Source organism: Hyla sarda, chromosome 2 (genome assembly GCF_029499605.1).
Source record: "Hyla sarda isolate aHylSar1 chromosome 2, aHylSar1.hap1, whole genome shotgun sequence".
Classification (NCBI taxonomy): domain Eukaryota; kingdom Metazoa; phylum Chordata; class Amphibia; order Anura; family Hylidae; genus Hyla; species Hyla sarda.
Genome location: NC_079190.1, coordinates 441,211,510 through 441,235,556, shown reverse-complemented (window position 1 = coordinate 441,235,556; position 24,047 = coordinate 441,211,510). Strand labels below are relative to the sequence as shown.

General features: G+C 40.8%; 2 protein-coding genes across 5 annotated transcripts in view; one reads left to right on the top strand and one right to left on the bottom strand.

Annotated features, from left to right (window-relative positions):
- ASPA (aspartoacylase) overlaps nt 1-24,047 on the top strand; it is a 174,586-nt gene that overhangs the window by 40,641 nt on the left and 109,898 nt on the right. For all 4 annotated transcript variants that reach the window (XM_056559267.1, XM_056559263.1, XM_056559265.1 and 1 more), the window contains exon 2: nt 14,891-15,030. The gene's annotated coding sequence lies outside the window, so the exon portion shown is untranslated. The remainder of the gene's footprint in view (nt 1-14,890; nt 15,031-24,047) is intronic.
- Nucleotides 1-24,047, bottom strand: part of LOC130357494 (transient receptor potential cation channel subfamily V member 3-like) — a 74,610-nt gene that overhangs the window by 3,296 nt on the left and 47,267 nt on the right. Inside the window, exons 10-16 of the mRNA XM_056560193.1 lie at nt 22,950-23,048; nt 21,851-21,924; nt 18,721-18,886; nt 16,777-16,843; nt 13,080-13,351; nt 7,437-7,549; nt 7,259-7,338 (exon numbers count right to left, since the gene is read on the bottom strand). Coding sequence (XP_056416168.1) covers nt 7,259-7,338; nt 7,437-7,549; nt 13,080-13,351; nt 16,777-16,843; nt 18,721-18,886; nt 21,851-21,924; nt 22,950-23,048 — 871 coding nt within the window. The remainder of the gene's footprint in view (nt 1-7,258; nt 7,339-7,436; nt 7,550-13,079; nt 13,352-16,776; nt 16,844-18,720; nt 18,887-21,850; nt 21,925-22,949; nt 23,049-24,047) is intronic.

Below are 24,047 nucleotides of genomic sequence, written 5' to 3'. Positions count from 1 at the left end.
TGCAACAGCTGGAGGCACCCTGTTTGGGAATCACTGGCGTAGAATACCCCTATGTCCACCCCTATGCAAATCCCTAATTTAGGCCTCAAATGCACATGGCGCTCTCACTTTGGAGCCCTGTCGTATTTCAGGGCAACAGTTTAGGGCGACATATGGGGTATCGCTGTACTCGGGAGAAATTGCGTTACAAGGTTTGGGGGGCTTTTTCTTCTTTAACCCTTCATGAAAAGGAAATGTTGGGGTCTACACCAGAATGTTAGTGTAAATTTTTTTTATTTTTTACACTAACATGCTGATGTTGCCCTATACTTTACATTTTCACAAGAGGTAAAAGGGAAAAAAAGCCCCCCAAAATTTGTAACGCAATTTCTCCCGACTACAGAGATACCCCATATGTGAGCGCAAAGTGCTCTGGGGGCGCACAACAAGGCCCAGAAGGGAGAGCGCACCATGTACATTTGAGGTGATTTGCACAGGGGTGGCTGATTGTTACAGCGGTTTTGACAAACGCAAAAAAAACAAAACCCCACATGTGACCCCATTTCGGAAACGACACCCCTCACGGAATGTAATGAGGGGTGCAGTGAGAATTTACCCCCCACAGGTGTCTGACGGATCTTTGGAACAGTGGTCCATGAAAATGAAAACTTGTACAGCCCACTGTTCCAAAGATCTGTCAGACACCAGTGGGGGGCAAATGCTCACTGTACCCCTTGTTACGTTCCTCAAGGGGTCTAGTTTCCAAAATGGTATGCCATGTGTGTTTTTTTTTTGCTGTTCTGGCACCTTAGGGGCTTCCTAAATGCGACATGCTCCCCGAGCAAAATTTGCTCTCAAAAAGCCAAATATGACTCCTTCTCTTCTGAGCATTGTAGTTCGCCCATAGTGCACTTCAGGTCAACTTATGGGGTACCTCTATACTCAGAAGAGATGGGTTTACAAATTTTGGGGGGTATTTTCTGCTATTAACCCTTGCAAAAAGGTGAAATTAGGGGGGAAACACACATTTTAGTGGAAATTTATTTTTTTTTTTTTTACATATGCAAAAGTCGTGAAACACCTGTGGGTAATAAGGCTCACTTTATTCCTTATTACATTCCTCAAGTAGTCTAGTTTCCAAAATGGTATGCCATGTGGGTATTTTTTGCTGTTCTGGCACCATAGGGGCTTCCTAAATGCGACATGCCCCCCGAGCAAAATTTGCTCTCAAAAAGCCAAATATGACTCCTTCTCTTCTGAGCATTGTAGTTCGCCCATAGTGCACTTCAGGTCAACTTATGGGGTACCTCCATACTCAGAAGAGAAGGGGTTACAAATATTGGGGGGTATTTCCTGCTATTAACCCTTGGAAAAATGTGAAATTTGGGGGGAAACACACATTTTAGTGAAAAAAAATAATTTTTTTTTACATATGCAAAAGTCGTGAAACACCTGTGGGGTATTAAGGCTCACTTTATTCCTTGTTATGTTCCTCAAGGGGTCTAGTTTCCAAAATGGTATGCCATGTGAGGGTTTTTTGCTGTTCTGGCACCATAGGGGCTTCCTAAATGCAACATGCCCCCCAAAAACCATTTCAGAAAAACGTACTCTCCAAAATCCCCTTATCGCTCTTTCCCTTCTGAGCCCTCTACTGCGCCCGCCGAACACTTTACATAGACATATGAGGTATGTGCTTACTCAAGAGAAATCAGGCTACAAATATAAGTATACATTTTCTCCTTTTACCCCTTGTAAAAATTTAAAAATTGGGTCTATTTGATTTGAGGAGAAAAAGTTTGTAATACCATAGTTGGTCGGTGGAAACGTTTTTAAACAGCCTTTTGTACAATACTCACATTTGTTAAAAAAAATTAAAAAAAAATAATTTTCACAAATCCAGTAATCTCTACCCCCCTGTTAATGTGCTTAATAAATCACAGAAAATGTGTCACCTCCCTAACAATTCAAAGGAGAAATAAAAAAAGGGTTTCTGGACTGATTAGAGTCAACTTTTGGATTAAGTTAATTTTAGTCACTTTAAAATAAGAAATTTTAGATGCATTGGTAATAGTGACTGCAACATCTGTGTGTTTTGCTAGAGGAAGAGTGCTCCCCTTGTTATCCTATCAGCACCTATTTGACGTGATCTATGAGTGCTAATAGGTTGTTATGGCAGCTGGGGCTTTATAGGCCTCATGTATATTATTCCTTTTAAAGCAGCCAGTATGCTTCTTCCAGATACAATACAACATTTTTGAGACAGTCACCCAAATGTGCAGTAAAATTAAATTTTAGAAGGGTTAAACAGCTTAAAGGGGTACTCCGGTGAAAACCTTTTTTCTTTTAAATCAACTGGTGGTAGAAAGTTAAGCATATTTGTAAATTACTTCTGTTAAAAAAATCTTAATCCTTCCAGTACTTATTAAATGCTGAATGCTACAGAGGAAATTCCTTTCTTTTTGGAACACTGATGACATCACGAGCACAGTGCTCTCTGCTGACATCTCTGTCCATTTTAGCAACCGTGCATAGCAGATGTATGCTAGGGGCAGCATGGTGGCTCAGTGGTTAGCACTGCAGCCTTGCAGTGCTGGGGATTTGGGTTCAAATCCCACTAAGGACAACAATAAATAAAGCGTTATTATTATTATTATAATAACATCAGCAGAGAGAACTGTGCTCGTGATGTCATCAGAGAGCATTCCAAAAAGAAAAGAATTTCCTCTGTAATATTCAGGAGCTAATAAGTACAGGAATGATTAAGATTTTTTAATAGAAGTAATTTACAAATATGTTTAACTTTCTGCCACCAGTTGATTTAAAAGAAAAAAGGTTTTCACCGGAATACCCCCGTATTTTACGCTGCAAATCTGCTGGTGAAGGCCTGCTCTATGCTGGCTTTACATGTGCCTGCTTGTAGTGGCAATACCCCGCTACCAGCAGACACACTGCAGTGATGTGCGAGTCGCAGTATGCTCACACATTGCGGGAGCTCTCTGCCTAGCTCAGAGCGGCGCTGTGAGGATACGCCATGCACATCGCTGCACTGTGTCTGCTCGTAGTGGCGTATTGCCACTACGAGCAGGCACATGTAAAGCCAGCATACAGCGGGGCCTTCACCAGCGGATCCGCAGCTAAATACGCTGTGAAAATCTAAGGGTACGTTCACACATACAGGATCCTGCGCAGATTTGATGCGCAGGATTTGTAACTGCAGATTAGAAGCTGTGCTCAGTCATTTAGTTTACACTGAAATCTGCAGCAGAAAATTCTATGCATCAAATCTGCACAGGATCCTGTACGTGTGAACGTACGCTAAAGGGGTTCTCTGCCCCTAGACATCTTATCCCCTATCCAAAGGATAGGGGACAAGATGTCTGATTGCGGGGGTCCTGCCACTGGGAACCTCCGCAATCTCTCCTGCAGCACCCACTGCTCGCTTCATACACCAGATGACAGGGGGTACTGCACGAGAGATCGTGGGGATTCCTAGCGGCGGGACCCCCCACGATTAGACATCTTATCCCTGTCCTTTGGATAGGGGATAAGATGTTGAGGGGTGGAGTACCCCTTTAATCTTCCTAGGGCACCAAAATACCTTGTCTCTGCCTTATTTAACCCCTTAAGGACACATGACGTACCGGTACGTCATGAGTCAGCTCCCGATCCATAACGCGCATCATAGCGGGTCGGGCCTGGCCTCTAACAACGGTCGGGACCCGTCAAAGTTGAACGCCGCGTCTAAAGTGAAAGTGAAACCATGCCGGTTAGCTCAGGGAGCTGTTCGGGATCGCCGCGGCGAAATCACGGCATCCCGAACAGCTGCAGGACACGAGGAGGGTCTCCTACCTTGCCTCCTGGTGTCCGATCGCCGAATGACTGCTCAGTGCCTGAGATCCAGGCATGAGCAGTCAAGCGGCAGAATCATTGATCAATGCTTTCCTATGAGAAACCATTGATCAATGTAAAAGATCAGTGTGTGCAGTCTTATAGGTCCCTATGGGAGCTATAACACTGCAAAAAAAAGTGAAAAAAATGTGAATAAAGATCATTTAACCCCTTCCCTAATAAAAGTTCAAATCACCCCCCTTTTCCCATAAAAAAAACACCATGTAAATAAAAATAAACATATGTGGTATCGCCGCGTACGTAAATGTCTGAACTATAAAAATATATTGTTAATTAAACCGCACAGTCAATGGCGTACGCGCAAAAAAATTCCAAAGTCCAAAATAACGTATTTTGGTCGCTTTTTATATCATGAAAAAAGAATAAAAAGTGATCAAAAAGTCCGATCAATACAAAAATTGTACCGCTAAAAACATCAGATCACGGCGCAAAAAATGAGCCGTCATACTGCCCCATACGCAGAAAAATAAAAAAGTTATAGGGGTCAGAAGATGACAATTTTAAACAAATACATTTCTGCGCATGTAGTTATGATTTTTTCCAGAAGTACGACAAAATCAAACCGATATAAGTAGGATATAATTTTAATCGTATGGACCTACAGAATAAAGAGAAGGTGTCATTTTTACTGAAAAATGTACTGTGTAGAAACGGAAGCCCCCAAAAGTTACAAAATGGAGTTTTTTCTTCAATTTCGTCACACAATGATTTTTTTCACGTTTCGCTGTAGATTTTTGGGTAAAATGACTGATGTCATTACAAAGTAGAATTGGTGGCGCAAAAAATAAGCCATCATATGGATGTTTAGGTGCAAAATTTAAAGGGTTATGATTTTTAAAAGGTAATGAGGAAAAAACGAAAGTGCAAAAACCGAAAAACCCTCAGTCCTTAAGGGGTTAATGATTCTATTGTTAAACCTCATTCAGTCTACTGTATTACAGAACCATACAACCATTGAGCTGTACAGAGTTGTAATATATCTGCCATAGACCTCTAGATGCATTTGATAACATACAGAGTTTTTATCTTTTGCATTTTAAATGAACAAGAGAAATAAAAAATAACAATGACATCCTCCCTGTACCGCCACGGGTATGGACCCACTGTGCCACAAGTGGCAACTGGCCAGGCAGGCAGAATGGGGCAAACTGACACTACAGATAACATCAGACACAGCAGAGCTGAACAGGTGTTTATTAGCATAGCAGGTACTGTGACACAGCTAGCCAAGATGGCTACAGAGGCAGGCTGGCTGGAACAAGCTACAAGCAGACAGGAATCGTGGTAGACAGTCCAAGTTAATTAAAGGGTACCCCGGTGAAAAACATTTATTTTTTTAAATCATCTGGTACAAGAAAGTTAAACAGATTTGTAAATGACTTCTATTTAAAAATCTTAATCCTTCCAGAACTTATCAGCTGCTGTATGCTTCACAGGAAGTTCTTTTCTTTTTGAATCTATTTTCTGTCTGACAACAGTGCTCTCTGCCTGTCCCTGTCAGGAACTATCCAGCGCAGGAGAAAATTCCCATAGCAAACCTTTCCTGCTCTGGACAGTTCCTGAGACAGACAGAGGTGTCAGCAGAGAGCACTGTAGTGAGACAGAAAAAAAATTAAAAAATAAAAGAACTTTCTCTGTAGTATACAGCAGCTGATAAGTACTGGAAGGATTAAGATTTTTAAATTGAAGTAATTTACAAATCTAAACAAAAAGAAAAATAGCCAGCACAACTACCTAATACACGGGTGCACGCTGCTGTGGCAAATACAGAGTATAAAAAAAAGAAGGTTGCAGCAGCACTCTTGGTCAAAAAATGGAGGCTCTTAGCGCACTTTTTGATCAAAACGTGTCCCCCCATCCACCACGCGGAGGTGGCCTCATTACGGATGGGACCCTAACACATTCTGAGCCTAACACTCATAACACTCACCTCTGCTGGGCATATAGCCTCTGACTGGGTGACATGCTGGATCCATTATCAATCCTTTTTCACAGGAGGTATTTTAAATTGATAATGGATCCAGCATGTCACCCAGTCAGAGGCTATATGCCCAGCAGAGGTGAGTGTTATGAATGTTGGCTCAGAATGTGTGTTAGGGTCCCATCCGAAATGAGGCCACCTCCATGTGGTGGATGGGGGGACACGTTTTGGTCAAAAAGTGCGCTAAGAGCCTCCATTTATTGACCAAGAGTGCTACTGCAACCTTCTTTTTATGTATAATTTACAAATCTGTCTAACTTTCTGGCACCAGTTGATTTGAAAAAAAAAAATTCCACCGGAGTACCCCTTTAAGACGAGAGACAGGTCAGGATCCAAGGGATGAGACAGATGGTCCAGTAGACAGGCAGGATTAGGAACACAGGTTTAGCAGACAGACAGAGACCTTAGCAGAACCGATTACACAACCCTGCTGAGGAATCAGGCAACGGGTGGAGCAGGTTTATATATTGGGAGTGATAGGCAGGGATTGGAGGAGGATCCATTAATGAATGAAAAATGGAAATGTCCAGTGCTTTGGGATGCAAAATTCTTCGGCTTTATTAAGTCATAAAAACATACAGCATAGGGACAAGAACGCCTGGCGTTCTTGCCCCTATGCTGTATGTTTTTATGACTTAATAAAGCCGAAGAATTTTGCATCCCAAAGCGCTGGACATTTCCATGTTTCATTTGCTGTTCCTATTGGGCCAGGTGCGCTGCTGGCCTGTCCGAGGGCAGGTGCGGGAGATTGGAGCTGTTGAGAGACTTCACGAGGATCCATTAGTGAGTGCACACTGTCTCTATAAGATTCAGCCAGTGCTCGCATGTGGACCCTAGAGGACAGAGCAGGAACTACAGCAGGAGACACTCCAGAGCAGAAAGACCAGGAAGCACAGCAGATACATGGCATGTGTCGCTTGACGCTGGTAAGGACCAGGACACATGGAATGCGTTACAGTGTTACACTCCCTCATATAATTTATCACTGAGCAATTCTCTATATTATGGCACAGAAAAGATAACCATTTGGAGCCACATATGGTGCCTACAGTTCTACAGTATCAGAGAATACAGTTAGTGTAATCTAAAAGCAGGGCCAAAGCGTTCCAGCCCAAAAACTACCAATGGATTTTTCTGACATCTGTCTATGACATGTCAGTAGACAATTTGTTTTTGGATTACTCTGCAATATAAATTGAAAGTGGTCACATGACTAAAATTTAAGTTATACATATTCATACTGTTTTTGTTTAGCTCTATGCCTGTAAATATTAATTTTGGCTCCATAGTTTTCCCATTACTTTTATATTATCATGTTTGAAACAGCCACAATGACCCATAACTTTGGTGGTCTGTGTCATAAAAGAGGAGTTCTGGTAGTTAACAAACCATTTGACCGTGAAAGTCCAGCATCTTCGTGTACACAGGTGACTTGACTGTGCCATTCAGTCCATTTTACCTGGTTAATTCTGGAAATAATGAAAAGGTATATTATTGATCATATGCATAACTTTAAATAATGAAAAGATATACATGTGTGTATGTATATATGCACTCTTTGCATTACCTCAGACATAATCTGATGTCATTTTCAGAGACTTTGCACTTTTCTCCGAGCTTAAATCTATCTTTAAAATAAATTCTTAGGATTTTTTCGAACTCCAGTATGGTTCTTGCTCTCTGGAATAAAAAGAAAATGACTGAATTACTTTAAATCAGTGGTCTCAGTTTGACATCACTGATCTAAATATATCTAGCTTTTGACCCCCTTTCCCTCCCAAACACAACCATTCCCAAGTTTAAATATGACAAGGTCCATACTTCTTATAGTATTAAATCAGCTATCAAGGTCCTTGACTTTGGCACCATGAATAAAACCCTTATGGGGAGATTTATCAAAACCTGTCCAGAGGAAAAGTTGGCCAGTTGCCCATAGCAACCAATCAGATAACTTATTTCATATTTGAAAAGGCCTCTGAAAAATGAAAGAAGTGATCTGATTGATTGCTATGAGCAACTCAGCAACTTTTCCTCTGGACAGGTTTTGATAAATCTCTGAAATAGTAATGTTCAGCTCACCTCCCAAATGATAGTGCACGGACCTGCACCCGGCAAGGTGCTAACCAGCACAAGAAAGAAAGGATGATCCAGCACTTGAACAAAACTTGCAGCGTTATTGGATTCCTTATCAAATAGACTTCACACAGTAAAAACGATCACTCCACTGTCATATGCGTTTCAAATGCCTGCGCGCTCTTCATCAGGGATGTCATGGATCTCTCAGGTAGAAGCTTATATCTGCATTTTCACAGGTGAGAGATAATTTGGTTAATTTGCATGTACCCTCCCTGTGAGCTATTTTACCTCGAGAGATAAACATTGAAAGGATCTGCTACTCCTCACTATATGCCCCTGGCATAAGTGCCCTGGTTCCACCTTGGTTTTTGTGACTCTCCCTGGCGCCAGGAGAGTGTCTCCCTCATGGGAAAAGATGACAGACAAGTAGATATGAGGAAAACATTCTGTCTTTATTTTTATCAAACATCAGTATATAAGAGCGAAGGGCGTATCTATCAATTTGGGGAGTTGACGCAAGTAAATGGTTGCTACAATAGTTGTAGTTTTAGCTAATAACAAAAAGTTTCAATTCTTCAGCAAGTGAGGTCAGCTACAGGAAATGAAACTTATTAAGAACAGGACCTTGAAAAACACTGAGAACTTGGAAAAAGAGATAAGAAAGAAAAAAAAAACAATACTGAAGGAGAATTCTGCTCCAGCCTTTCAACCATGAAAACAAGGGTAGTGGTGTTCATTTAAAAAACAATATGTAAGATCAAAAAATCTTAAAAACAATCCACGTTCACCTTCAGCATGTATTGGGTGTAAAAATTATCACTGAATAACACATAATTTCACAAATATAGCAACAAATGAAAAATAGAAAAGGTACTCAATAATGTAAAGGCAGTTCTCTCCAGATATTCATGCTGAAAGGCGCACAAGTGCCCAGAGTGAACTGCAATAGTTTTCTATCAGCCAGACACTGACTTTAAGATGTTCACTTGCAAATATTCTAAAGCCTGACACATTGCCATTGTGAATCATTTGGAAATGCTGAGATGCGGCAGATTTATTTCGAGTACTCATTGTCCCTATGTCATTAATGTGCTCTAAGGCACATACTTTCAATTTTCATGTAGTGTAACCCACATATTTTAATCTATAGTGCGTGCACTCAATAATGTAACCTTGTAATCATGGTTACCTTTCGAGGTAAGATAGCTCACCGGGAGGGTACATGCATATTAACGAAATTATCCCACACCTGTGAAAATGCGGATATAAGCTTCTACCTGAGAGATCCATGACGTCACGATGAAGAGCGCGCAGGCGCTTGAAACGCGTATGACAGTGGAGTGATCGTTTTTTCTGTGTGAAGTCTATTTGATACGGAATCCAATAAAGCTGCAAGTTTTGTTCAAGTACTGGATCATGCTTTCTTTCTTGTTTGATAAATCTCCCCCTTAATGACTATTCCACAGATATATGTTTAGCGCAATATACCTTAGAGGACAACAGTATGTAGACACCAGAGTGAGTTGTTATACTGAAACTGCAGATATTTAGTTCCTGGCACGTCAGCTTGTCGAAACATGCCCCCTCCATTCACCTCTATGGGAGAGGCGGAGACCGGCAAATGCTGTGCATCTACTTCTCCCATAGAGAGGAATGGAGGGGGCGTGTTTTGACAAGTTGAAGTGCTGGGTGGGAAACAACATTTGCAGGGGCCAAGCTGGGGCCCCATATAGGAGATCACATGGGTCCCAGTGGCTGGACCCCCGTGATCAGACACTTATTCCCCATCCTGTGCATAGGGGATCTTTTTTTTTTTTTTTACTGGACATCTTTAAATCTGTTGTCACATTATTGGCGGCATTCAATTGTTTAGAGTTCTTTAAAAAATGATTTTCCTGGGATCTGCCAAACCTAGATTCACTTATCAGAATGCCAAATATTGAAACGTGGTTCATCTCCACAGTTTTCTAGGAAATATTTGACGTTGTGCATCATAACCTCAGTTAGTTAGGCAATAAAAACCCTGTCCATGAAGTTTCTGATAACCAGTCCCAGTGCTGATGTTGCTTCCAGAGGTATCATGGAACATACTGTAGTCCTGACCATTGATACTGGGGGTTACACATGATTTTTATTCTCTTTCCTCTTTAGTACTATTTGGCTTTATTTTGCTAGCATCCACTTTGTTGTTATTTGAACATTTGCTTACAGTTGGCATTTATTGCATTTTTTGGGGGCAAACATCACTAATGAACTATGCTCTGAATAAGCCTCTAATAGCTGATTGACAGAGTGCTGACACTCATCTGTTCATCACAGCCATGATGCCAAGATTAAAGGGGTATACCAGGAAAAAACATTTATATATATATATATATATATATATATATATATATATATATATATATATATATATCAACTGGCTCCAGAAAGTTAAACAGATTTGTAAATTACTTGTATTAAAAAATCGAAATCCTTTTAATAATTATCAGCTGCTGAAGTTGAGTTGTTGTTTTCTGTCTGGCAACAGTGCTCTCTGCTGACATCTATGCTTGTCTCGGGAACTGCACAGAGTAGAAGAGGTTTGCTATGGGGATTTGCTTCTAAACTGGGCGGTTCCCGAGACACGTGTCATCAGAGAACACTTAGACAGAAAAGAACAACTCAACTTCATCAGCTCATAAGCACAGAAAGGATTAAGATTTTTTTTTAAATTTACAAATCTATTGAACTTTCTGGAGCCAGTTGATATATGACAAAAAGTTTTTCCCTGGATAACCCCTTTAAGACAAGGAATGGAGCCTGACGTTTTGGCTACATGCATTGTGTAGTGGCTGTGCTGTGTTACTGGACATCAGCCCATACTGAAGTAAACTCAAATGGGTGCCCCAATACTTAGTAGTGTACTGTGAATGTATAGTTTTCTATGTCTCTATTCGTGCTAACACTTCATCTGAACATTCTAGCACAGTGGTCTTCAACCTGTGGACCCCCAGATGTTGCAAAACTACAACTCCCAGCATGCCCGGACAGCCAACGGCTGTCCGGGCATACTGGGAGTTGTAGTTTTGCAACATCTGGAGGTCCGCAGGTTGGAGACCACTGTTCTAGCAGAACCACTGTAACTAGCAGACCTGGTGGTACTGTCTTAGTAATGGTATGCCCTAATAATGTGGGTGCTGTATGCAGACGAAAACATACCCATATGCATTGGCAAATAATGAATTACCAACAAAATTATGCAGGTATCGACTGCCACATGTGAGCATGGTTTCATCCGCATGTAGCAACCACACTGTAAGGCTGCATTCACATCTCGGTTTTACACTACGGGTGCCGGATCCGGCTGGGGAGGGGCAAACCGGGCACTCCCGTACCCCAGCCGGACCATCGCTAAACTCCATTCACTTTAATGAGCCGACCGGAGTCAAACGGTGACTCCGGTTGGCTCATTTTTGACCCGTATACTACGGTTTTAGGTCCGGTCACAAAACTGGATACGGGTCAAAAATGAGCCAACCGGAGTCACCATTTGACTCCGGTCAGCTCATTAAAGTGAATGGAGTTTAGCGCTGGTCCGGCTGGGGTACGGGAGCGCCCGGTTTGCCCCTCCCCAGCCAGATCCGGCACCCGTAGTGTAAAACCGAGATGTGAATGCAGCCTAACCTGAATTTTCACTTTGCACATCAAATAGAGGGAGGCTCAACACATTAAGGCTGGGTCCACACTACGTTTTGTCCCATACGGGAGCGCATACGGCAGGAGGGAGCTAAAACCTCGCGCTCCCGTATGTGACCGTATGCGCTCCCGTATGCCATTCACTTCAATGAGCCGACCGGAGTGAAACGTTCGGTCCGGTCGGCTCATTTTTGCGCCGTATGCGCTTTTACAACCGGACCTAAAACTGTGGTCAACCACGGTTTTAGGTCCGGTTGTAAAAGCGCATACGGCGCAAAAATGAGCCGACCGGACCGAACGTTTCACTCCGGCCGGCTCATTGAAATGAATGGCATACGGGAGCGCATACGGTCACATACGGGAGCGCGAGGTTTTAGCTCCCTCCTGCCGTATGCGCTCCCGTATGGGACAAAATGTAGTGTGGACCCAGCCTAAGATATACAGTATCCTGTGTGCATGTTTAACAAGTACACTCACAACACAAAGGGGTAGATGTTTCAAAACCTGTCCAGAGGAAAAGTTGCTGAGTTGCCCATAGCAACCAATCAGATCGCTTCTTTCATTTTTGAAAAGGCCTCTGAAAAATTAAAAAAGCCATCTGATTGGTTACGGGGACGTTAGGGACCCACTCTAAATAGGTGGCCTTGACGTGGCGAGTGGGCTTGTACTTTTTGATCAAAAATGTATACTAACAACCTGTTAGTTTTTGATATTATGCTGAGAAGCAGTCAGATCATTATACAAGACTGTAGATGTGCACCATGTCTGTTTTTCTACCCGAATTCACACTGTGATTTCTATCCCCTCTTTTTTTTTTGTTTGAACATGTGCTGCACTCTTCCCCACCCCCTCAGCCCAACCCTATATAAGTAGTAGTTAGCTACACATGGGTCATTTCTTTCCTAGCACCCTCCCAGTCTGACTGGGAGAGCATGGTAAGTGAGCCATTACACCTTGTTCACACTGGTGTGGTGCTGTGCGGTGTCCGTTGCTGCCGTGGCGCCGTGTCTGCGGGGGGTACGGCCCATAGACTGGTTTGAGTGGCATTGGGGCCGCTTTGCCGGTGGGTCGTTCCCCCCCCCCTGTGGGCATTGGTGTCGCGGCGGTGGTGGTCGCCGCCCGGTGCTGCGCCATTTTATGCTAGGGACATTAGGGACCCACTCTAAATAGGTGGCCTTGACGTGGCGAGTGGGCTTGTACTTTTTGATCAAAAATGTATACTAACAACCTGTTAGTGTTTGATATTATGCTGAGAAGCAATCAGATCATTATACAAGATTGTAGATGTGCACCATGTCTGTTTTTCCACCCGAATTCACATCTGATTGGTTACTGTGGGCAACATAGCAAATTTTCCCCTAGACAGGTTTTGATAAATCTCCCCCAATATCATTTCTTTAGATTTTTGTTGTAAGTGTTTGCTTGCTAAGCGATGAAATTTACACTATTTACACACCTGAAGCTTCCAGATATTTTCACTTTCCTTAGAAATTTTATCCACAGTTTCACCCATTAATACAATGAGCATATTGAGTAGAAGCACAAATGTTAATATAACATAAACTAATAGAAGAAGCATATGCAAAGTGGAATATTTGGAGTCCTGTTGCATCTCCAAGTCTCCTAATCCTATGGTCAGCTTAAATAGTTCCATGGTGGCTGTTCTGAAGCTGCTATAAGGACTGCACTGATCACCCTCAGTGCAATGTTCTATCAATGAAGCGAGAGCTGTTAAAAGAAAAGAAAACATTTTATTTTTTAGGTTTTTTTCTTTTCCCAGAAATTGGTTATAATATGCAACAAGTTACAGTTTGTTATTGCAGAAACAATAAAGAATACATACAGTCATGGCCGTAAATGTTGGCAACCCTGAAATGTTTCTAGAAAATGAAGTATTTCTCACAGAAAAGGATTGCAGTAACACATGTTTTGCTATACACATGTTTATTCGCTTTGTGTGTATTGGAACTAAACCAAAAAAGGGAGGAAAAAAAGCTAATTGGACATAATGTCACACCAAACTCCAAAAATGGTCTGGCCAAAATTATACGCACCCTTTCAAAATTGTGGAAAAATAAGATTGTTTCAAGCATGTGATGCTCCTTTAAACTCACCTGTGGCAAGTAAAAGGTGTGGGCAGGCTGTAACATCCGGATGGTGGATAAGCAGCCCCAAACAAGTTCCAAAGATATTCAAGCTGTCCTGCAGGCTCAAGGAGTATCAGTGTCAATGCAAACTATCTGTTGACATTTAAACGAAATGAAACGCTATGGCAGGAGACCCAGGAGGACCCCACTGCTGACACAGAGACATAAAAAAGCAAGACTACATTTTGACAATAGAACTTGAGTAAGCCAAAATCCTTCTGGGAAAACGTCTTGTGGACAGATGAGACCAAGATAGAGCTTTTTGGTAAAGCACATCATTCTACTGTTTACTGAAAACGGAATGAGGCCTACAAAGAAATGAACACAGTACCTACAGTGAAATATGGTGGAGGTTCAATGATGCTTTGGGGTTGTTTTGCTGCCTCTGGCGCTGGGTGCCTTGAATGTGTGCAAGGCATCATGAAATCTGAGGATTACCAATGGATTTTGGGTCGCACTGTACAGCCCAGTGTCAGAAAGCTGGGTTTGCCTCCAAGATCTTGGGTCTTCCAGCAGGACAATGACCCCAAACATACATCAAAAGGCACCCAGAAATGGACAGCAACAAAGCGCTGGAGAGTTCTGAAGTGGCAGCAATGAGTCAAGATCTAAATCCCATTGAACACCTGTGGAGAGATCTTAAAATTGCTGTTGGGAAAAGGCGTCCTTCCAATAAGAGAGACCTGGAGCAGTTTGCAAAGGAAGAGTGGTCCAACATTCCAGCTGAGAGGTGTAAGAAGCTTATTGATGGTTATAGGAAGTGACTGATTTCAGTTATTTTTTTCCAAAGGATGTGCAACCAAATATTAAGTTAAGGGTGCAAATAATTTTGTCCAGACCATTTTTGAAGTTTGGTGTGACATTATGTCCTTTTTTGGTTTAGTTCCAATACAAGGGAATAAACATGTGTATAACAAAACATGTGTTACCGCAATCCTTTTCTGTGAGAAATACTTCATTTTCTAGAACAATTTCTGGGGTGCCAACATTTATGGCCATAACTGTGGTACCCATAAAAATAGTATTCATAATGCAGTGATACACTGTGTAGAATAAGAAACAAAACAAACTATGCTCTTATTGACCTCTCTTGACTCATCAATCCATTCCTTTTACCAAGGTGAGACCAAATGGCCAAACACTGGCCGAGGAGGGACATTGCTGCAATTAGCTGCAGTCTGACGCATCGGCCGCCTTCACCAGGAAGAGGATTGCGTTGCAGCGGAGGCTGAGACCAGGATATCGGGGAAGTGGTGGAAGGTAAGTCCAGGTTTTTTGTTTTTTTTTAAATGCTGGCAGCTTGTGCAGGATTTAAAAAAAAAAGTTCAAAGCTGAAGTACCTCTTTAACCTGTTAAGGATATAGGGGGAGATTTATCAAAACCTGTGCAAAGGAAAAGTTGCCCATAGCAACCAGTCAGATTACTTTCATTTTGCAGAGGCCTTGTTAAAAATGAAAGAAGCAAGCTGATTGGTTGCTATGGGCAACTGGACAACTTTTCCTCTGGACAGGTTTTGATAAATCTCCCCCATTGGGTGTAAGCTTACATCTTTGATTCCCAAGACCTAATGCACAGGGGCGTAAATGCATGCACTGGAGCATTAAGTGACTATGAAGCACGTGCAGAAGCTGTGCTCGCATGGAAGCATTTAAAGCAGGGCTCAAGTCCTGCAGGAACGCGAGGGAACTGAGTTCTTGCACTTTTTCCACAGCAGGAACACAATTCCCATTAGCAGTACCAGCCCTTGAGTGGAAATCTTGGGTGAGTTCCCACACTTTGTTTTCCCCAGGACTTGATCCCTGATTTAAAGCATTAAATCATAGATGCTGGTTAGCTCAGTGGGCTCATCGGACCCCCAAGAAAGATTGCGGGTGTCCAATGAGCTAAAACAGTGGCGGAGGGTCAACATACCTGCCTTAGCCAGGCTATATCAGTGGAGCGCCGGTTAGTCTGTATAATGCTATATCATAGGCATAGCATTATACAGTGAATGCAATCTAATGAATGCATATAAACGTCCACTATGTGGACTTAAAAAAGTGTAAAACAAAAAATATATATTTTTTTTTATTATAAAGCCCCTCCCCTTAAAAAAATAAAATCAACCTTTTTCCCATTTAAATCCTCCATCCCACAAAAAATGCATAATATAATAAACATCTTTGGTATCACTGCATGTGTATTTGTACAAACTATTAAAATATAATGTTTAAGATCCTGCATGGTAAGTGGCGTAAATGCTAAAAAAAAAATCCAATCGTCAAGAATGCTGATTTTTGGTCACATCATATATTTTAGAAATAAATTACAGACCACACAGCAAATGTGCCCTCATTCATCCCTGTATACGTAAATATGAAAAAGTTATAAGGGTCAGAAAAGTACACATTTTACTTTTTAGTACAGCATTTTACTTTTTTAAAGTAGTACAATAATAGAAAAATAACATAAATTGGGTATCGTTTTTATCACATTGACCTAAAAATAAAAAGATATTGTATCAAATTTACCATAAAGCGCACTGCATAAAAACCAAACCACCCAAAAATAGCTTTTCTCATCAAAATAGTTTTCTTATCAATTCCCCCCCACAAACAATATTTTTTTCGGTTGTGCCATAAATATTATGGTAAAACGAAAGATGTCATTACTAAGTACAAATAGTCAGGCAAAAAACAAGCCTCATATGGGTTTATGAATGGAAAAATAAAAGATTATGTCTCTCAAAAGGCAAGGAGGTAAAAATGAAAATGCAAAAATGAAAATTAGCAGTGTCCTCACGGTAAAAATAGGTTTTATCCTTAAGAGGTTAAGATATAAATGATCATGCTTATGGAATTATGGAACGTGTGTGACTATGTCTCGGGTTGCACAGCCAATGTTTAAAAAAAATTGCCAAATAATTTGATCTGAAATATATATGTTACAAAGCCCCACCATCAATGTAGTTGGTACACAGATAATCATCTATTTACACTATGTATAGAAAAGGAATAAGCTGCTTACCTACACCAAATCCAAATAGGAAGAGAATATACACTAATAAAAACTTCAAGACATCATTCAAGATGACCTGGAAAAAAATATGTCGTTTGGTAAGTACATTTATATAATACACTGCTCAAAAAAAAACAGGGAACACTTAAACAACTCAATGTAACTCCAAGTCAATCACATTTCTGTAAAATCACACTGTCCACTCAGGAAGCAACACTGACTGACAATCAATTTCACATGCTGTTGTGCAAATGGAACAGACAACAGGTGGAAATTATAGGCAATTAGCAAGACACCGCCAATAAAGGAGTGGTTCTGCAGGTGGTGACCGCAGACCACTTCTCATTTCCTATGCTTCCGGGCTGATGTTTTGGTCACTTTTGAGTGCTTTTACTCTATTGATAGCATGAGACGGAGTCTATATCCCACACAAGTGGCTCAGGTAGTGCAGCTCATCCAGGATGGCACATCAATGCGAGCTGTGGCAAGAAGGTTTGCTATGCCTGTCAGTGTAGTGTCCAGAGCATGGAGGCGCTACCAGGAGACAGGCCAGTACATCAGGAGACATGGAGGAGACCGTAGGAAGGCAACAACCCAGAAGCAAGACTGCTACCTCCACCTTTGTGCATGGAGGAGCAGGAGGAGCACTACCAGAGCCCTGCAAAATGACCTCCAGCAGGCTACAAATGTGCATGTGTCCACTCAAACGGTTAGAAAGATACTCAATGAGGGTGGTATGAGGGCCCGACATCCACAGGTGGGGGTTGTGCTTACAGCCCAACACCGTGCAGGAAGTTTGGCATTTGCCAGAAACACCAAGATTGGCAAATTGGTCACTGGCGCCCTGTGCTCTTCACAGATGAACGCAGGTTCACACTGAGAATATGTGACAGTGTCTGGAGACACCATGGAGAACGTTCTACTGCCTGCAACATCCTCCAGCATGACCAGTTTGGCGGTGGGTCAGTAATGGTGTGGGGTGGCATTTCTTTTGGGGGCCATACAGCCTTCCATGTGCTTTCCAGAGGTAGCCTGACTGCCATTGGGTACCGAGATGAGATCCTCAGACCCCTTGCGAGACCATATGCTGGTGCGGTTGGCCCTGGGTTCCTCCTAATGCAAGACAATGCTAGATCTCATGTGGCTGGAGTGTGTCAGCAGTTCCTGCAAGAGGAAGACATTGATGCTATGGACCGGCCCGCCCGTTCCCCAGACCTGAATCCGATTGAACACACCTGGGACATCACATCATGTTCCAAACGCTGAGCAGCGGAGTACCCCTTGAAAGTCACTGGGCAGTAAATTTGGGAAAAATTCTTCAGCAGAATTCTGCATGGATATTCTGCCATGTAAACAAAGCCAAAGAGTTTATTGGAAGCTTTTTGTGTGCTACATATTTTGTTTTATTGGACGTACTTTTGTGAAAAACAATGGAAATGCAGGAGGAGGAGGTAAGGAGGGATAGGATATGGAAATGCAGGAGGAGGTAAGGAGGGATAGGGGATGGAAATGCAGGAGGAGGAGGTAAGGAGGGATAGGGGATGGAGATGCAGGAGGAGGTAAGGAGGGATAGGGGATGGAAATGCAGGAGGAGGAGGTAAGGAGGGATAGGGGATGGAGATGCAGGAGGAGGTAAGGAGGGATAGGGGATGGAAATGCAGGAGGAGGAGGTAAGGAGGGATAGGGGATGGAAATGCAGGAGGAGGAGGTAAGGAGGGATAGGGGATGGAAATGTAGGGCACTTCAGGTGATCAGCCCTGCCCAGTGGGCACTTGCTTCTTATTTACATACATAAATAAATGTTTATTCCCAGCTAAGTAACTTGCAAATCTAAAGGTACGTCTATGAAAGTGCTTTTGCTTTTAACTCCTTCCTGGCTCTGTGATTAGTTGCCCTATGGGAAACAATCCAGCAAATTTGATTTAACATTGAATAATCATAATTGATATTTACCCTCTGAATCATAACACTGTAGATACCCAGGGACTGAAATCCTCTTGTGTAATATAACATGTTTGTCCATCCAAGTGCCACGGAGATGACAATAAACATCAGATATTCTTGTACTCCAGATATATAAGTTAATGTTGATAGGATAACCAGGACACCGTGTGTAAAGCTGGTAAATGGAAGTCTATGCATTAAATGGGTGCAGTGTTTTAATAGATAACAGCATATATATATATATATATATATATATATATATATATATATTATGGAGAGAGAGAGAGAGAGAGAGAAAGGCAGGAGAGATACACATCATGTCTTTCCTGTACTACTGATGCCTGTAAAATAAAAAATAAAATAAAGCTGTGTATACCAGGAACAGAGTCATACAACTGTTAGTGGCTATGCTTGGTGCTGCGCCTTAGTCCTATGCACCAGAGCACCAAACCTACCCTATAATTAACCCCTTCCCAACCCCCTGAATTTCAATTTTTCTCTTTCATTTCCTTCCTCCTCACCCATACCATATTTATTTTTCTACTGCGACCCTTTTTTTTTCCAAATAAAGAATTACAATCCTTTTTTTTCTGTTTACAGAACAGTAGGGCTAGGTTTCTACACAGATTTATTTAGCGTTTTTGAAAAATTGCCACTGCAGTTTTCGAGCCGAAGTCAGAAGTACATTCAACAGGAATGGGAAATATAAAGGAAGGAATTATCCTTCTTCCTACTGGATTCACTTCTGACTTTGGCTTAAAATCTTCAGTGTCAGTTAAAAAAAAACAAAAAAAAAACAAAACACCAGAATAAACCTGTGTGGAAACCTAGCCTAAGGGTAGGGTCACACGTAACGGATCCGCAGTGACCCGACCCATATTGTGCCTCCAGCTGTTGCCAAACCCAAACGTCCCTTGCCCCGTCCCCTGGCCTGCTCCGAGCAGCCACACTGGGGGCCTGCGAGTCGCTGAGTGCACTCAGACATTGCGATGTACACTGCGCATGTGCGGATCCATTACATGCGGATCCATTATGTGTGTGTTAGGATCTGTAGTTTTTATCGGTTTCAATTCTCTGGAGAATGTATTAATTTTCTTTTTGGGATGTGATGTGACCCAAAATCAGCAATTTTATAGTTTGGTATCTTTTTGCCTTTAACAATTACACAGGGTTACACTAGATATGTTTCTTTTTTTGTTTATATCTATGATTAGAAAAATGTTGAAAGGTGGGATGACTTGAATTTTATTATATTTGTATTATTTATTTGGTATTTAAAAAAATCTAACTTTACTCTTTTTACACTTTTATAAGCAATCATTCTATTTCTCACATAGATGAATCCAATAGTGCAGTCACAGTAGGCACTGATGACGGTTATTACCGGCGAGTGTCGGCTGCAGAACCATGCTGTAACGATATGTCATGGGTTGGAAAGGGATTAAGAAACTGCAAAACAATTACTGTTTAAATAAATTAATAAAGAAAGATTAATCTAATAATATAAAGAGATGAAGGGAAGACTTTTCTGTATGCATTTCTCTTCATTCTGTAATTTGGAATTTAAAGTGTTTGCAGGGTTTAAGAAAATTCTACATCTCCATTCTACATCATTCCCTGTAAAAATGTTTTTCAGTTTGTGTTAGAAAAAGTTGTGCAGCTAAAAAAAAATAGAGGTTTGGCACCTCAAATGGTACTGTTATTTCTAACAACTTCCCTTTATGTGATATCCTATGTGATTCCTAAAATTTTTGTAAATTAGTTTATTTAACAAAAATGAAAAATTACGCCCAAAAAACTTAAGTCTTGACCACTAGGTGTCTCTGCTGTCCACTGGTATCTACATCATATGCAAATAATGCTGCTTCGGGAATGGTTCAATCGGCACCTAATGCTTAGACAGTGAAGCCCAAGGCCTGTTTTTATATTTTTGGTATTAGAACAGTAAGTATATACTTTGTAGCCTACATTACACATTGTCAGACCATTTAGTAAGAAATAGTCAGCACTGGAGCATCAAAAGTGTGTGTGATAATACTGGAGCTGAATTGCATACCCTCCAGATGTAGTGATTTTGGATGTACAGAGAAACCCAAATACAGTCCCAAAAATTCTCAGGCTCTTTTAAAGGACCATGTCATAAGAAAATTGCATGTTGTTTAAATTACCGTAAGTGGTTATTGTTATATAAAATAACTTTTTATTTACCAAAGATGACTCCTAACTAGGGTTTAGTGTAACCCTTTACTTTGATACTGCTGTATATTTGATTTATACTCATAGCACCTTGCTGTATGGTATCTATATTAGTGTATTGTAGATATCACCCCCAGCACAATCACCATGAAGGAGGCTTTCAGTGTCTCAATAACAGCAGTGCAAGCACTAAAATTTAATTGTCACCACATTGAATGGTTTCTCTAATAAAAAAATAAAAAATAAAAAATTTAAACAACAGGTGCACTTTAAAGGGAACCGGTCATATTAAAAATACTGTAGAATCTGCAGGCAGTATGTTATAGAGCAGGAGGAGCAAAGTGATATGTAGTTTATGGGAAAAATTCAGGATTAATTGTCTTGTATTCATGTAAGCCTTTGCTCTTTCTGGGCTAAGTAGTCAAGTGGGCGGTCCTACTAGTGATTGACAACTCTCTGTGTATAGACAGGTGTCGGCTTGTGAAAGCACGCTAAGCATGCAAAACAGTTCTGTCCCGTACCCACCCCAGCCTCTTGCTATTTCTGCCCGCAGTTGAAGCCTTATATGTGCCTGCTGGAATAAAAGCAAGATTACTGAATGGTGAGTGCAGTCTTCTTTGTATCTGTTCAACATATGTATGTATATATATATATATATATATATATATATATATATATATATATATATAAATTGAGCTGGTAATCATGAAGTCAGACCGCTCATAATGTCTAGATATTTACATGAATAAATGACAAGTTATCCTGGAACTTTTACATAACTATATATATATATATAAATATATCTATATATATATATATATATCTGCTCAGCTCCCCCCACTGTATAATATAATGGCTGCAGACTGGGACTGTATTTTTATTAAATTTTCCCTTAAAAAAATTGGAATGGATGAAGATATTTAGATGCAGTAATAAGACTTACAATAGAAAGTGGTACCAAGCATCAGACACCACTGAATGTAGGTCGGAAGGCTTTATCCGAAAGATTGCTATGCCCTTAAAAAACAAAACAAAAAAAAACTGCTTAATATACGGTATGTTACTTAGATGAATGTCCCTTCCTATTAGGGTTTACACTTCAGCCATGGCTGCCATTCCTTGTGACTAGAATGACTACTTTTTTTTTTAACCGATGCAATGTAAAGGTAACTTCAAAATTTCTCTTTATCAATTTTTTTTAATTAAACATATTTAATAGGAGAAAAAAATGGTAGAGCTTCCCATACGACAGTATGTCTAGAACAGGAAAAAGACAGGGAGGGTAGATGGGGAAAGTGTATGTGAACCTTTCCGGGTTGTGTGATAGACACAATGACCGTGATAGCCTTAAAGGGGTACTCTGGCGCTAAGACATCTTACCCCCATGATCTTTCACGCAGCACCCCGTTACCATCAGCCCCCGGAGCATGTTAGAGCCAGAGTACCCCTTTAAATAATAGTGTGCAGTGCAGCCACCCAGGAATCAGATCTTGGGGAATCCAAGCCGATCGATGAACTACTCAGAACAGGAGAAGGAAACAAATGGCCGGGATATGTAGGCGCAGTCCACACATGGACACAATTCCAAATGTAGAATCAGTACTTTATTGAGCCAATATCATACGCATTTCGAGACAAGGGTCTATTTCTAAATGACGCATGGCATGTAAACATGGCTTGTGTGTTTACAAGCCCTGTTTCACTGAGAAAGAGATCCTTGTCTCGAAACGCATCTGATATTAGCTCAATAAAGTAGTGATCCTACATTTGGATTTGTGTCAATGTGTGGGCTGCACCTACATATCCCGGCCATTTGTTTCCTGCTTCTGCTCTGAATTTTTAGTTAAACGTGCACTTTTATTTGAGTGTGAATATCACTGACAGCACGATTATATTATATAATATAAATCCAGCATCGGCCATTACTTTCTCACTTTGTGGGGTTCCTTGTCAACAGTTGATCTCTGGGGTATGCGGTTATATGTTTAGAATTCAAAGTATTAATGCCAGACAAGAACTGTATGATTGACAACATACTGTACCTCGTGAATTATTAGGATTGTAGAGCAAATTATAACATACGCATGACCGCAAATTTGAAAAAATCCACTTGTACTAGATATGTTCAGTATGATCAGACCCTGCAAGTGAGGAAAAACATTATACGTTAATATTTGATAAACTATACTTTATGTTGTATATTTAGGTTGTGTTCTTGGAAAAGAAAGCAATTATGTAATGCAAATACATAACATAAGTGACATATGACTGAGAAGAGCATGAAATGTTTTTAAGCTTGTCTATGTCTAAAAAGCTCTGCCTTCCATCACTTGCTCAGTAAATCAACTCCAAACTTTCCTTGCCCTTTTTGAAATGAAGGTTGGTTTGGTCCATTCACCAAGACATAAAGGGGGACTCCGGTGGAAAACTTTCTTTTTTTTTTTTTTTAATCAACTGGTGCCAGAAAGTTAAACAGATTTGTAAATTACTTCTATTAAACAATCTTAAAGGGGTATTCCAGGAAAAAACTTTTTTTTATATATCAACTGGCTCCAGAAAGTTAACCAGATCTGTAAATTACTTCTATTAAAAAAATCTTAATCCTTTCAGTACTTATGAGCTTCTGAAGTTAAGGTTGTTCTTTTCTGTCTAAATCCTCTCTGATGACACCTGTCTTGGGAAACGCCCAGTTTAGAAGCAAATCCCCATAGCAAACCTCTTCTAAACTGGCGTTTCCCAAGACAGGTGTCATCAGAGAGGATTTAGACAGAAAAGAACAACCTTAACTTCAGAAGCTCATAAGTACTGAAAGGATTAAGATTTTTTAATAGAAGTAATTTACAAATCTGTTCAACTTTCTGGAGCCAGTTGATATATATAAAAAAATTTTTTTCCTGGATAACCCCTTTAATCCTTCCAGCACTTATCAGCTCTGTCCATTTTAGGAACTGACCAGAGCAGCATATGTTTGCTATGGGGATTTTCTCCTACTCTGGACAGTTCCTAAAATGGACAGAGATGTCAGCAGAGAGCACTGTGCTCGTTATTCAGCAGACAGCTCTGTGTTCCAAAAAGAAAATAATTTCTTCTGTAGTATTCAGCAGCTAATAAGTACTGGAAGGATTAAGATTTTTTAATAG